The sequence below is a fragment of the Phocoena sinus genome, chromosome 14 (genome assembly GCF_008692025.1).
Source record: "Phocoena sinus isolate mPhoSin1 chromosome 14, mPhoSin1.pri, whole genome shotgun sequence".
In the NCBI taxonomy this organism is placed as follows: domain Eukaryota; kingdom Metazoa; phylum Chordata; class Mammalia; order Artiodactyla; family Phocoenidae; genus Phocoena; species Phocoena sinus.
The window spans coordinates 51,755,538-51,771,763 of NC_045776.1; the positions used below are offsets into that span (position 1 = coordinate 51,755,538).

Genomic DNA, 16,226 nt, shown 5'->3' on the forward strand with positions numbered 1-16,226 from the left:
TGTTTTGGTTTTTAAAAGGTTATTTTTCCCCCCTTGGAATTGATATTTGTCAGTGTTGTATAGAAAATAAGTTTTTTTTTTCCTACCAGTGATTTGAAGTGATATGGATCTATAACATTTAATAGTTTTTGTTTGTTTGTTTGTTTGGTTGTTTTTTTAAAGGGAGATACCACCAAATCATTCTTGGCCTAAGTGTAATTCCCATTTGGAGATAACAATTCCAAAAGAATTGAAACTAAAAGAAGCAGAGAAAGCTGATGAAAAACAGTTGATCATAGTAAGTATACAACTTGACCTTTTTGGTGAAATGTTATAAACATCTTATTTATGCACATTGTCAAGGAATAAATTCGTTTTTTACCTAAAGAACTTTTTGTCGCCGTAAGTCTTAATTATGGAAATATTCTTGGTATTATGACAGCCACCCCCGCCAGTGATTCCATCCTGTAACAAATAATAAAAATTCAAATTTCCATACTTCTAGTTTTATTTACAACAGATTGACGCTTTATTTCACATTTGTTATTTCTTAAATGTGTCATTTGATCACTACCTTTTTTTAGTAGTTTAAATATTAAAATAACATGGAGTTTAATAAATAAGATGATTTTAAATTTCTGTATTTTAGTGTATGTTATAATTTTAAAACTACATTTACAGGAAGATAAACCAATAGTTAATTTGAATTAGAAAATAAGTACAATTTGGTGGCATGGTGGAAAAGAGGGAGATATTTTGATTGATTAAAAATCTAATTTGAAAAAAAAAAAATCTAATTTGAGTGAGCACAGTATATTAAAAAAATGAAGAACCCAAAATAATAGGAACATTTAATGTAGTTCCAGTTAACATAATTAATAGGATTTTTTGGTACTAGATGATTGATTATAACTTTAATATGGGAGAATAACTTTGTAAGAATTTTCTAGAAATTTTTGAGAAAGATTAGTGAGGGAAAAAGTTGTTTCATCGAATTTAATAATGTTTCTGTTGTCAAATCAGTATGATAGTGAAACAGGATTAGACAAGTAGAATCTAGAGCTGCCCTGTCCAATATGGTAGCCACATGTGACTGTTGAGCACTTGAAATGTTGCTTGTCACAACTGAGGTATGCTCTATATGTAAACATATGTACTGCATTTCAAAGATGAGTACAAAGAAGCATGTAAAGTATCTCATTAATTTTAAAAAATATTTAATACATGTTGAAATTATAACATTTGGGATATGTTTTGTTAAATAAAATATATTATTAAAATTAATTTTACCTGTTTGCTTTTGCAGTCTTTAATGTGGCTACTAGTAAATTTAAAATTACCTTTGTAGATCCTATTTCTATTGGATAGTGCTGGTCAAGAGTTGATGGTAATGATGATGATGTTAATGATCATAATAGCAGCTAATATTTTTGAATGCATTGTTCCATCCCCTCCACTTAAGTTAAGCCTTATAAAAAAGTATGAGATAGGTACAACTATTATTTTCCATTTACCAGTGAGGAAACTAAGGCAGCTGCTTACTCATTACTGTGAAAACTGCCTTCTTGAAGAGATATTTGTATACCTGTATTCGTTATTCACAGTAGCCAAAAGGTGGAAGCAACTGAAGTGTCCATCAGTGGGTGAATGGCTGAACAAAATGTGTTGTGTATGTATACAGTGGAATATTATTCGGCCTTTAAAAAGGAAGGTAATTCTGACATGTATAATATGGTTGAACCTTGAGGACATTATCTAAGTGATATAAGTCAGTCACAAAAAGACAAATACTGTATGATTCTACTTATATAAGGTACCTAGAATAGTCAGATTCATAGAGATAGAAAGTAGAATGGTGGTTTCCAGGAGCTGGGGGGGGGCGGTGTTGGGGAGCTGTTGTTTAATGGGTATAGAGTTTCAGTTTTTTGTTTTGTTTTTGTTTTTTTTGGCCGCTCCTTGCGGCAGGTGGGATCTTCGTTCCCTGACCAGGGATCGAACCTGTGCCCCCTGCAGTGGAAGTGTGGAGCCCTAACCACTGGACTGCCAGGGAAGTCCCTAGAGTTTCAGTTTTGCAAGATAAAAATAATTCTGTAGATTGGTTGCACAACAATGTGAGTGTACTAAATACTGCTGAACTGTACACTTAAAAATGGTTAAGATGGTAAATACTATGTCTCATATCTTAACCACAATTAAAAAAAAATTTTTTTAACTCCCTGAAATTTCAGGTAACATTTTGTCAACAGTTTGAATCTTTTAGAATGAACTTCCCTTTAGTTTTTTTTTTTTTTTTTAAATTTATTTATTTTATTTTTGGCTGCTTTGGGTCTTTGTTGCTGCACGCAGGCTTTCTCTGCACGGGCTTCTCATTGCAGTGGCTTCTCTTGTTGCGGAGCACGGGCTCTAGGCACACGGGCTTCAGTAGCTGTGGCACGTGGGCTCTAGAGCTCAGGCTCAGTAGTTGTGGCACACGGGCTTAGTTGCTCCGTGGCATGTGGGATCTTCCCAGACCAGGGCTCGAACCCGTGTCCCCTGCATTGGCAGGCAGATTCTTAACCACTGCGCCACCAGGGAAGCCCCCTTTAGTTTTATATACAATCTTTTATTTACCATTTGATTTCTCTCTGCTCTGTGACCCTAGCTGTAAGGCACTAGCATACAATTATCTGAGATCCTTTTTTTTTTTCCTGTAATTAGTTGAAATTATACAGTTTTAGAGCAGGGAAAATAAAGGAATTATGCTTTTTTTAGTTAATATATTATTCTTAAAGTTAGATCATATTGCTGTAATTTTTCGTATTAAATAAGGACAAGAATAGAAAACCTTTTGTAAACAATTACTATTCTACAGCACAAGTATGAATTACTGGAGTACAGGTGATTATAATAAGACTTTCATACTTATTTGATATAAAGAAAATAGAAAATGTTTAATTTTACCTTTTCTCAAGAGTTTCTGGTGACATAAATACTCTTTAATATAACTAGAGCAAAACCAAAGATGTCTATGAAACATTATTTCTTCTAAACTTTAGCAGTATAATTATTCACAGATACAAAATACATACTAGTTCTTATTTATAAGGTATTTGCTGTTTGGGGCTTTAGAACTAAGATTGTAGTGTTAAAGATACTTCTCAGTTCCTTTCAGTTGTTATTAAATGCTGTGGAGTAAGTGATTACTAAAATGGAAAACAGTTCTTAATAAAATTACATACAGATTTCAAAGATTAATATCTTAGTTTTTATAATCAACATTGACTGTTATTTTAAACACTTCTCACTCTATGTTCATGTTATAGCTTTAGAGGCTGATGTTCTGGAATTATTCTTTTGGGGGGGAAAAAACCTTCTGTTTGTTTTTTATAAATAGGATGCAGGACAAAAAAGATTTGGAGCGGTTTCCTGTAATGTTTGTGGCATGCTTTACACAGCTTCAAATCCAGAAGATGAAACACAGCATCTGCTCTTCCACAACCAGTTTATAAGTGCTGTAAAATATGTGGTAAGTGCAATTCATGACTTTTAAAATGCAGAATCAGATAATTAGAGATGAATTGCCGAATTTAAGTCATTGAAAATTTTTGTCTTTAGGAAATGATAATATATACAAAGCCCTTGTAGTATATATACAGGCTTATTTTAAAACAGAGCCAAACATAAAACCCAGCAAATTTATTCTGGCTGGTGTATGTTGTGGGATTTTTGAATTTAAGTTATATTTTTAAAGTGTTATTGAACCTCTTCTAACAAGTAATGCTGTTCAACTTGAGTATTTAAAAAATTTCATTTGATTTTCATAATTATTAACTATTGATAAGCCTGCTTAATATTCAGTATAGCTTGGCACACTTTTTATTTGAGGGATTGATAGTGCTGTATATTATACCAAATAGACTGGGGATTTCCTTAACTTCTCTTTGCTAACGTGAGAGCTTTTCTTAATAAAATTAAAGAGAAAAATTCTTGATGGTTAAAACCTCAGAATTTGTAGTATACTTAAAAAAAAAATCCCACAAAGTAAATAAGTTTTAGTATGTATTTTTTGATGTATGTGCATTTGAGGCATAATGGGTATTATTTAATACTTGTTTTTGGAAGTAGCAAAATTTTAAATAATTTTGAACCATTTCAGATATCTTGTGAAAATAGTAATTTAATGTAATTGCTGTTTACCCGTATCTGAAATGGAATTTATTTTTATTTTATACATGTTACCTTCAGTACTGTACACTCACATTAATAAGACCTCCAGGATATCTGAACTGAGATCACCAATTCATTTCATGTAGGCACCAGATGTTGGATTATTTAAAGATCTTTATTGGCTTCAGTTAAATTTGTATCCTTACCTTTGGTTGAAGGATTTATATTCATGGTTTTATTTATCCAGTTACTTCTTCCCAAGATAAGTGGGGTTTTCTTTTTTTGGTTCCCTTCTGTGATGATCCTTTATATTCCTTATTTCATCTGCTTTTCCACACATACACCCTCCTACTGCTTAACTAAATAAAATATAAGGTGTGTGGACATAGAATATCTATAGCTAGATATTGATTTGTCACTTGAAATTTGTACTTTTCCAATTTGACTGTATTAATATCCTTAAAACTTCAAAAGAAAAATAGCTCTATCAGGCAGCTAAATTATAGAATACTTCTTTGGCAAAAATATTTGTTTATTTTACATACGTGAATCTGGTAGAAGTTAAAATGTGTTCTGCTCAAGTTACATTATCTGATTCTTGCAACCAGTTTCCTCAAATTATAAAAAGATTTGGTTTAAAAGACTTAATTCTTTATTTTAAAGGAAGTTCTTAATTTCTGACACAATCTGTAAAGAAATCAACCAGGAATTAATGTACTCTGCTCTTCCACAATACCAAAGGAAATTAGTTTATGGAACAAGGTGGAGTCATCACCTTCTCAACAAATTCTGGCTCTTGCAAAACTGTAAAGCAGTAGAGCAACTTAGGGAAGACTGATTCCTGCCCCACACCCCACCCCCACCCTCCTTGATGGGACAGAGCTATGGGTTATTTTATTTATTTTTTGAAATAAGCTCAAGAGAAGGAATCGAGTTTAGCAGTTGGCCATCCTTCACTAACATCAAAGTTAATGTTCTGATCTTTTGCTGTTTTCAAGTGTGTAGGTATACATAGATTTTAAGGTAGAAACTCCTCCAGAACATTGTAGCATTCTTTTCTAGTGTATGGAGAGAGGATAAAAACACACCTATGTTAAAGATATTCTGCTGTGATCACAACCCTGGATTTTGGGTTGTGACATGAATCATTTATTGGGCACCTAATATTGTGCTTTTGCATTAAGTACTCTTAAGTGTTTGATGAAACATCTAAGTTTTTTAAATGCCAGTTCATCTGTTGTGTTTGATTCTTGGAGAGAAGCATATAGAAAAGAAGTCATTTCGTGCTCTGGCCTTTATTTATTTCACATGGGCAGTGTTCAGCGATTGGAAATCAAGTTTCTTTCCACTCAGAATAAATTAGAATGAGTTATACTTTTTATATTTTAATCAAACATTCTTTAGAAAATAAGTAGTTTTTCCTTAGGGTAAAATGTTTCCCTTTGACATGGTAATAATCTATGACAGGTAAAAATGGCTGAAGTCTTCTTTTCAAAAGGTTAAAATAGCATATAAATTATATAGCCATAGTAGCAATAGAAATCAATGCCACAGAGGCTACTTTTGGTTGACTACAATTTTTTCTTTTCCTTATCCTCTTTGGTTTGGGGTAGGGGAGAGAGTGATGGTGCTCTCTTTCTCTATTCCTTCACTGTACTCCATCTGCCTCATTGACACCATTTGGGGAAATGTATTTTATCTGACTTACTAGAAACTATTTAGGAAGGAGCCCCTTGAGGCCTCAGGGGGAGCCTGGATTCTGGTTTAGACCTAGGTTCATTTCAGTTTCCCTTCATGAACTAAGATACTGTTTTCCTAAAGGTGTGAAGAGAAAGCAGGAAAAACTCCCCCAAGAGCATTGAGCCATGTTGCTAGGCAAGGAACCTATCCAGAACTCATCTGTATTTTGAGCTTTTAGTAATGCAGAAAAGGAATAATGTGTGGGTTCTTTGCAGAAAATCTCCTAACTTAATCTTTCTTACCTCTGTCTTTCCCTTATCTCCTTTGATTAACATTTGACTGAATGCTTTGTGGAGGACCTTACTCTCAGGGTATTTGATATACCCTTGCCTTCAAATTTAGGAACAAAGCCTGAAAGAAATGAAAAGTTAACAGTAGAAGATTTAAGTAACTATTAAAGCAATAAATCAATATTAACTATTTAAATTAAATTATAAATTAGCTTTGCAATTTAGAAGTGATAATTACTTTGGTAGAGCAGCGATCAGAAGAGGGGTTTGTTTTCACCTCTTGATGACAAGAAAAACTTCGAAGAAGGATTTGACAGATCCCTGATTAGATGTACAGCTGCACTATCCAGTGTGGTAGCACTAAACCACAGTAATGAAAAATGCTGTTCCTCAGTTACAGTAACCAGTGCTCAGTAGTCACATGTTGCTAGAGGCTACGTGTTAGTGTAGATGTAGAGTATTTGTATTGTCACAGTGAATTCAGTTAGACAGTGCTGCTACAGAAAGCTGAGGCAGGGAAGCCATGATCCAGTAACCCTTAATTTCTTTTATGTGAAAATTGAATACATGTGAATTTACTTCTGCATACTTTTTCTATATTCCTTTTGAAGATAATTAGGACAAGGAGGAAACTGGGTGTGGAGCAGGAATGGGGATTTTTAAGTCTTGGGATTGGGAAAGGAATCGGAAGCAAAGTAGCCTTGGCTCTTAGAAGTGTACTCCAGCATTCTTAGGGAATAGGGAGTCCAGGTATATTTGTAGGAGGAATTCAGAGAGCCGACTCAGAATTTGGTCTGAGTTTCATTGAGTTTCCCTGCTTAAAGGTTGAAAGTTAAGAAGTAGTTTCTTTAGAAACAGGTAGGAATTTGTTACATAAAAATTACCAAATGTCTTATTTCAAGCATCCAAGTTTTTTTCTCTCTTTCCTGACCCACATTTTTAGTTTTTCTAACTTATTTTATCTTAAAGACTTAAAATATTGTGGTGTATAAATGTAGAATGGGAGCAGTCAGAAAGTAATTTTCCTTTGGGATGTGAAGGCCATATATTGGAGAACGAATACCTTTAGAATGAATGTTACATGCAACAAAATTTTACATTTTTAAAAAATAAATTTATTTATTTATTTATTTTTGGCTGCGTTGGGTCTTCGTTGCTACGCGCGGGCTTTCTCTAGTTGTGGAGAGCGGGGGCTACTCTTCGTTGCGGTGCGTGGGCTTCTCATTGTGGTGGCTTCTCTTGTTGCGGAGCATGGGCTCTAGGCACGCAGGCTTCCGTAGTTGTGGCATGTGGGCTCAGTAGTTGTGGCTCGTGGGCTCTAGAGCACAGGCTTAGTAGAAAGTGTTCACAAACTCTGGGGAGGGAAAATATATCTAGTGGCAAATAAAAACTTCAATCTGTTTTTCCTCTACTTTTCTCTATTCCAGAGATGGTACCGCCATTTACTCATATCCACAAGCTGAAAACTTCAGAACAGTCCTTCAGTTTTCTTTTTATTGTCCTTGTAACTCAATCCATTAGTGAATTTCACCTTCAAAATAGATTCCAAATACTCCCACTTTTGTCATGTCTACTGCTCCTGCTCTAAACCAAGCTGGCAGCATTTTTTACCTGGACCACTTGTGTAATGCTTCCCTAACTGGTCTCCCATCTTCCATTTTTGTTCCCCGCAGTCTTTCTGCATGTTGTCCATAGCAGTCTTTTAGAAACTTGAATCAGATTATGTCCTTCCTTTCTTTAAAATTTTCCAGTGAATTCACATCACACGTAGAATAAAATTCAGAGTACTTAACTGTGGCATCAAGGCCCCACACACTCCCCCTTCTCTAATCTCATCTCCTTACACTCTTCCCCTTATTTGCTGTACTCCGGTCATGCAGATCTTCCTTCTGTTCTTAAACCACTTCAACCACATTCCATTCTTAGTGTATTTGTACTTATATTACTTTTTCTTGGAGTGTTTCTCTCAGATCTTCACATACTGGCTCTCTTCATTCTGGTCTTAAAGACACCCTCCCTGACCACCCAGTACAAAATAGCTCCCCTTTGTCCCTCTTCTGTCTGTATAACTTATCACACTCTGAAAGTTTGTTATGTGTATTCCCCACTGGAGTAGAAGCTGTGTCGAAGCAGAGTCCTTGGTAGTCTGTTTATCATGCTGAAGAGCACCTGCCAATGCGTAGTAGGAGCTCAACAAATGCATTGAATTAAAGAACAGATTTTGATTTGAAGCCACAGAACAAGAGTGGTGAGTCTCAGTTTTCTCATTTAAAAATGAGATTAAGGGCTTCCCTGGTGGCGCAGTGGTTGAGAGTCTGCCTGCTGATGCAGGGGACATGGGTTCGTGCTCCGGTCCGGGAAGATCCCACATGCCGCGGAGCAGCTGGGCCCGTGAGCCATGGCCACTGAGCCTGCGCGTCCGGAGCCTGTGCTCCGCAACGGGAGAGGCCACAGCAGTGAGAGGCCCGCGTACCGCAAAAATAAATAAATAAATAAATAATTTTAAAAATGAGATTAAACCAGATTTCTCTGGACTTTGGCAACTCTGATATTTGTTGATATTAAATCATTGGGAATTAATAGTACAAATATCTTTGGGGGACATGGAGCATATTGTAAGTTAGACAGAATAGTAACATACTTCAAAATATGTAAAGCAGCCCAAATTTGAATTCATTGTGGCAGTTAGAGGTTTATTAACTAGGTTTGCATATTGAATTACATATCTGACTGAATTTAGGTGCTAAAATCGTTTGTTCTTTGTTTAGAAAAATAGTCAAAGTAATTTAACTCTTTTTTTTTTTTGGCTAAGATATAAGGTCATTATAGATTATTTTGTACCAGTGGTTTTTCTTAAGTTGTTTTTAATTTTCTGTAAGATAAATTTTTCTTTATATATAAAAATAATGCTTCTAATCCTTCTATCACAGGAATTAAATTTTGAGAGTTTTAGTTTCTCTCCTGAAATTCTTCTTTCACGTAGTTTGTCCTCTTGTCCTTTAAAATCTTTAGCATACGTGTAATAGCAATTTTAAAGTTCTTTTCTGCTAATTCAAATATTTGGGTCACACTGGGCCTGTTTCTGTTGACTTTTCCCCTCTTGATCTTGGATCATAATTTCCTATTTCTGTCCATGGTCTTATTTTTTTTTTATAGACTTTATTTTTATAGAGTAGTTTAAGATTATAGGGAAATTGAGCTTACGGTAGAGAGAGTTCCTGTATACTCCTGCCCGTACATATGCTTGACATTCCACACCAGAGTGGTATATTTGTTGCAGTTGATGAGCCTACATTGACAAATTATCACCCAAAGTACATAGTATATATTAGGATTCACTCTTGGTGTTGTACATTTCATGGGTTTAAAAGATACATAATGACATGTATCCAGTAATGTCATACAGAATAGTTTTTCTGTTCTCCCCTGCTTCATCCTTGCCTAACCCCGGCCCCAGTCCCTGGCAACCACTGATCTTTTTAACTGTTTCCAAAGTTTGGCCTTTTCCAGAATGGTATGTAATTGGAATCATACAGTATGTAGCCTTTTCACATTGACTTCTTTCACTTGGTATTATGCATTGAAAGTTACTCTGTATCTTTTCATGATAGCTCATTTCTTTTTAGTGATGAATAATATTTTATTATCCTGATGTATCATAATTTATTTACCTGTTCACCTACTGAAGAACATCTTGGTTGTTTCCACATTTCGGCAATTGTGAATAAAGCTGCTATAAATGTCCATGTGAAGGTTTTTGTGTGGACATACATTTTCAACTCGTTTTTGTAAATACTAAGGAGTGCAAATGCTGGGTCGTGTGGTAGGAGTGTGTCTAGTTTTGTAAGAACTGCCAAACTGTTTTCCAAAGTGGCTGTACCATTTTGCATTCCCACCAGCAATGAATGAGATTTTCTGTTGCTCCACATTCTTGCCAAAATTTGATGTTGTCAGTGTTCTGGGTTTTAGCCATTCTAATGGTTGTGTATTGGATCTTACTGTTTTAATTTGCATTTCCATAGTGACAGAATAGGGAGCATCTTTTCATATGCTTATTTGCCATCTGTATATCTTCTTTGGTGAGGCATCTGTCCAGGTCTTTGGCCCTTTTTTTTTTTTTCAATTAATTAATTAATTTATTTTTGGCTGCATTGGTCTTTGTTGCTGCACACGGGCTTTCTCTAGTTTTGGTGAGCGGGGACTACTCTTAGTTGAGGTGTGCGGGCTTCTCATTGCTGTGGCTTCTCTTGCTATGGAGCACGGGCTCTAGGCGCACGGGCTTCAGCAGTTGTGACATGCAGGCTTCAGTAGTTGTGGCTCGCAGGCTCTAGAGCACAGGCTCAGTAGCTGTGGCGCACGGGCTTAGTTGCTCCGCGACATGTGGGATCTTCCCAGACTGGGTCTCAAACCCGTGTCCCCTGCATTGGCAGGCAGATTCTTAACCACTGAGCCACCAGGGATGTCCCTGGCCCATTTTTTAACAGGTTGTTTGATTTCTTATAGTCGAGTTTTAAGAATTCCTTGTATATTTTGGATAACAGCCCTTTATGAGCTAGGTCATTGTAAGTATTGATATGACAAACCCTGAGGTTTGTCTTCTCATCCTCTGGACAGTGTCTTTTGCAGAACAGAAGTTTTTAATTTTAAGTTTAATGAAGTCCATCTTATCAGTTCTTTCTTTCATGGATTGTGCTTTTGGTGTTGTATGTAAAGAATTATTGCCATACCTAAGGTCATCTGGATTTTTCCCTTTGTTATCTCCTAGGAGTTTTCATAGTTTTGCATTTTACATTTACATCTATGGTCCATTTTGAGTTAATTTTCGTGAAGGGTGTAAGGTCTGTATCTAAATCCTTTTTTTTTTTTTTGCACGTGGACATATAGTAGTAGTTCCAGCACCATTTGTTGAAAAGACCATCTTTTCTCCATTGTATTGCTGTTGCTTTTTACCGAAGATCAGTTGACTATATGTGGGTCTATTTCTGGGCTTTCTATTCTGTTTCATTGTTTCTTCTTTCACCAGTGTCACACTGGCTTGATGATTGTAGCTTTACAGTAAGTCTTGATGTCCAATAGTGTTAGTTCTCTGACTCTGTTCGTTTTCAATATTGTGTTAGCTATTCTGACTTTTTTGCCTCTCCATATAAACTTTAGAATCAGTTTGTCAATATCCACAAAATAGCTTGCTGGGATTTTGATTGGGATTGCATTGACTCTATAGATCAAGTTGGGAAGAACTGACCTGTTGACAATATTAAATCTTCCTGTCTTGCCTTGTAAGTTTTTCTTGGACATTGTGTATAAAAGAACACTAGCAACTGAAGTAGATAATCAGATAATTCCCTTCCCTGCCCCCGCCCCCCACCCCCTAGCCAAAGCTTTCCTTTCTGTCTGGCAACTACATTAAGGGACTGATCTCTTAGATTTCATTAGGAGTTGAGTTGGGTTGAAATTTTAGTTACTCTATCCATTTGGATTTTTAATGTCTTAAGGTTGGGATCAGGTGCCTCTCTCCAGCAGAGGTTGAGGATCTACACTCCACAGTACACAATACCTCCTAGCGCCACTCAGCAGATGTCCCATGGGAGAGAGTTGGTGGAGAATTACCTCTGTGTTTCGCGCTCCTCCAGATTTTAGACTTCCATGCCAGCTCACTTATGACCATTAAGAATTTGACTGATTTTTCCCTGTCCCAGTAGTAGACTTTTCTTGTCCTCTGCCTGTGGCAATCCTGCTCCTCTAAGACACTGATTGGTCAATGTCTTAGGGATAAAAATGACTGCTGGTCTCTGCTCACCTAGGTAGGGTGGTTCATCTCTGGAAATCAGTCCACAGCTCTGCATTGCCTTAAAAAAAAAAATGCTTTTTAGTTTATTGGGTGTTTTCTTATTACAACAGAACCAGTGATCTTTTTATGACCTTCTTTATCTTAACTGGGAGTGGAACTCCCAAAGATATACATTTAGAGAACATTTTTCAGTAATGGATTTGGGACTTGGGATGGAGTGGAGTTTGGGCCATGAATTTTTTAAAATCATGAGTGAAACTGAAGAGGTCAGTAGATTTGCTCACTAAGCCCAGATGACCTTGAGATGAGACTGACATCAAATGAAATATTTCTTATATACTGGGAGATTACTGCTACAAGTTGAAAAGTGCTTAATTGATGAATCTAATAAAGGGATGTTTTGGATTCCTTAGTATTTGAGAATGACAGAGAAAAGAATCTCATAATTCTTCATATGACTTTTAGTTAGGTCTGACCCGAGTATACCTTAAAAGAAATATTATTCCTATAGTAATAGATTTGATGATGTAATTACAGAAGTTTTCTTAACTGGCACAGTTGGGAAAATTGGGTCAGTTAATCAAAAAAGTTGATTCAAGTGGAGATCCTTAGTATCAGAATACCCAACTAATAGTAGCTTAAATCATAAGGATACATGTTTTCTTAAGAAGAAGTCTGGAGGTACATAGTCTTGGGGTTGTTCCATTCAGCAGTTCAACAATCAAAAAAATGTTTTTTAAAAATACCCAACATGAACACTGGGTATTTCTCCTTCAGTGCCCTTTTCTCCTTAGTGTGTTGACTTTTTAGCTTCATAGCTGTAACTTCATGGTCCATAAAGTAAACTCCTGTAGTCCAGATACCATATTCAGATTTAAAGCAGGAATGTTGGTTGGAGTGGGTATTCTTTCAAAAAGAGTCCCTCAAGTGGTTTTTTCATTTTATCAGTGAAGAACAGCAATTTTCCAGAAGCTCTTGCAATGTTCCCTATGTCTCATTCACCAGAACTGGGCCTAGTAGCTAGCTACCCTTTAGCTGCAAGAGAGCTGGGAATGTAAGAATCTGTCAAAAAGAAGTAAGAGAATATGATTTATTGTGCCAGTGGTTCTCAAGGTAGGGGAATGGGGTGTTTATTACATAACTTCTTTTAGGTAGCATCTGGAAATACGTGGAGAGTATTGACATTTGGTGGGCAGGGTTTAGGGGTACTGAACTTTTTGCAATGCGTGTGACACTTCCAAAGAAGGTAGAATGTCTAGCCTAAAGTTCCAGTAACAGCCCTGTTGAGAAACACTGGAGTATTTGGAATTTATTGTTGAAAATACACATATTACCGCCCCAAACAAAATGGTCAAAAAAAGAATGGGAGAGAATGGCTTGGGATGGGCAAAGAACAATGTCTTCTATAGGGTCATTACATAGTTTAAACATTTTATTATAATTTGAAGCCTGTCAATGTATGTTAAATGAACTGTTTCTTTGAGTATGGATCCTCTAATTAGTTTAGCTTTGTTTTTTTCCTCATATACATCACACCCATAGCCATCCTTTATGATGTACTTTTAAAAATATAGAGGAAGAACTTAAATATTGCAGAGCAACCTGAGAATCTGGGTATAGAATTTTTCTTGTTGCATTTCTGATTTTTAAAAGAGACTTGGCCTATTTGCTTTTTTCCAGAGTGTCCTGCCTAACTTTCATTAAAACAACTATTTTTGCACTCTCGTTTTTTAAAGAGGAGATGCAGACCCAAATACCTGTGCTTTTTTTTTTAATTAAAAAATAAATAAGTTTATTTATTCATTTATTTTTGGCTGCCTTGGGTCTTCATTGCTGCGTGCAGGTTTTTTTCTAGTTGCGGCAAGCGGGGGCTGCTCTCCGTTGTGGTCCGCAGGCTTCTCATTGTGGTGGCTTCTCTTGTTGCCGAGCATGGGCTGTAGGCGCACGTGCTTCAGTAGTTGTGGCGCACGGGCTTTAGAGTGCGGGCTCAGTAGTTGTGGCGCACAGGCTTAGTTGCTCCGCGGCTTGTGGGATCTTCCCGGACCAGGGCTCAAACCTGTGTCCCCTTCGTTGGCAGGCATATTCTTAACCGCTGCGCCACCAGGGAAGTCCCTGCACTATAATTTTGTCAGTTTATTTGATTGCATTTTATAGTTAATAAATTGGCATAAACAAGTTTAGGAACAAACAAATGACTCTTGGTAATCACGTCACTTAGATTTGGAATTCCAAAGTAGTTGTTTACTGGTTGACAGTCAGTGTGCCCCAGGCATCAGCTTCTATTACCCAGGGAAAACTAAGCATTGGTTAGTCCAGCAAGTTAGTCCAGAAAGTTACTGCCATGTATTAAAAATATCTAATTAGCTGAGCTCTAGACTTTTTTCCTGAATTATAAATTGGGTGACTTTAATAAATACCAGACTTCATCACTTCTCTTTCTTTTAGATTTTTGTTTTTCTTAATCAGAAGCTATTAAAACTCCAAGTAGTTTTAAGATTCTACCATTTTACCCATGAAAATGTTTTGCTGTTCAGAACATATTAAGCACCTCTCATAAAAACCTATTTCTTAGAACTTAGATTTTTCTCAGGAAGTGGTGAAAACTATAATTTAAAAAACATATATACACATGACAGGGATGTTAGAGAAATGGAAAATAACTGTTGAAAACAGATGTTGCTCTGTAAATCATTGAGTTCCTTCCAAAGTAATTTTAAAAATTGTATTTCAGAATCAGATGGTCCTTAGTTATGAAAAGGCATTATTGAAAAAATTTTCTTATATACCATTATTGTATTACTTGCAAGAAAGAGTATTTAAATACTTCTCTTTTAACATGTGCTTTTAAGGGCATTTGTTCTTCAAACCTCCATTGTGGAGAAAATTTTCCTTTCACATTTTTTTCCTAGAAAAGATTTTAATTTAGGTGAATTAAAGGGTGGCCTTCAAAGTTTTTATTCTTCAACTCATCTTTTAAAAGAAAATTTATAAAAGCAGTATGTGTACCTAGAAATGGAAATTTCCAGAATTGTAAGGTATAAAATGAAAAAAAAAAAAAAAAAAAAGCCTCCTTTTTCCCTACCCTGTTTCCAGTCTCATTCTCCACTGGTTAAGCAGTTTTGTCTTTTTCAGTGTTTCCAACATTGTATATATAGCTTATATGTGTATATATATATATATATCTCAAGCGGTATATAAATGTGTTTTAGTAAAATCTTCTTTTCCCAGTTTTTACTAGCTATATTTTGATGTTTAGTTTTGTTGATTGCCTTTAATTTTAATATTTATAAATGATATTTGACTCCTTGGTGACTACATTCTCCCCCTCTTTACCTTCCACATTCTGTCAGCTATAACTAAGTTTTGTAATTGTTCAGTAAGTATTATTTAATTCACTGTAACTTAGTGAAGTAGTTTTCATTCCTCTTTTATGGGTTACAAAACTAAGACAGAGAGGTTAAGTTCTTGATTTTATGAATAGAGGCTTTAGTCCTTCAGGCACACTCCAGCGTTTCAAAAATATTTATTGGTTACTTAATTTTCAGTGCTGTGACTTGGGCTATAGTGTGTGTCAAACGAAGTCTTAGTCGTTTTGGAGCTTATGGTCTATATTTATAGTAAGTCTCATTGTAGGCCTCAGCAGTCTAGACATCCCAAAACTCCAGATCCCTGTAGCTTAATCCGTGGATCAAAGAAAATTGGTCGTGGGGTACAGGATACAGGATTTATCAAAACAAATAGTTTTACTGGAGGAGTAGAAGCTTTTAGGGGTTCTGGCTTCTGTTCAGTTCAAATATTGCAGAGAATGAGAAAAGTACACTGGAGGAGATCCTGCTATCATAGCATACCTACAAAATGAAAAGTCTATAAAACATCTGTAGAATTGAGTCAGATTTTTCTAAAATAAAACAAATTCTTATGTATACTCTTTGATTTCTGACTCACTGAATGAATAAAAAAACCCCACTGTGTCATGGGACTTTGGTTTTTCTGAATACCTTCTTTAAAACTGAAAAATTAAACAGGTTGGCTAGCTTTTAGTGGTTAAGTCATTTAAAATGGGAAACGATGAATCTTGAAATACTCTAGTAGTAATAAATATAGCTAACGGATTTGAAGGTTAACTTCACATAGCATTGTGCTTAATTTTGCTTTAATAGACTGATTATATCATTCATGCCTGGTTGACTGAACACAAATCAACATATAAGATATCTTCATGTTTTTTAATTCCCAGAGGAATTTTTTGGGGGTAAATAAATTGATACAGATTAATTTATTTTACATTTAGGAGGGAAAAGAAATGATATTAGTTAAGGTCTTTCTGTGTACCAGGGACTCCT

General features: G+C 35.7%; 1 protein-coding gene across 10 annotated transcripts in view; it reads left to right on the forward strand.

The window, feature by feature from the left end:
• The window catches only part of ESCO1 (establishment of sister chromatid cohesion N-acetyltransferase 1), a 77,835-nt gene that overhangs the window by 38,780 nt on the left and 22,829 nt on the right, over window positions 1–16,226 (forward strand). For all 10 annotated transcript variants that reach the window (XR_004353136.1, XR_004353135.1, XM_032654280.1 and 7 more), the window contains 2 exons: window positions 163–277; window positions 3,353–3,484. Coding sequence is in view for 8 of the 10 variants with exons in the window: in XM_032654280.1 (XP_032510171.1) it covers window positions 163–277; window positions 3,353–3,484 (247 nt within the window). In the remaining 2 variants the exon portion in view is untranslated. The remainder of the gene's footprint in view (window positions 1–162; window positions 278–3,352; window positions 3,485–16,226) is intronic.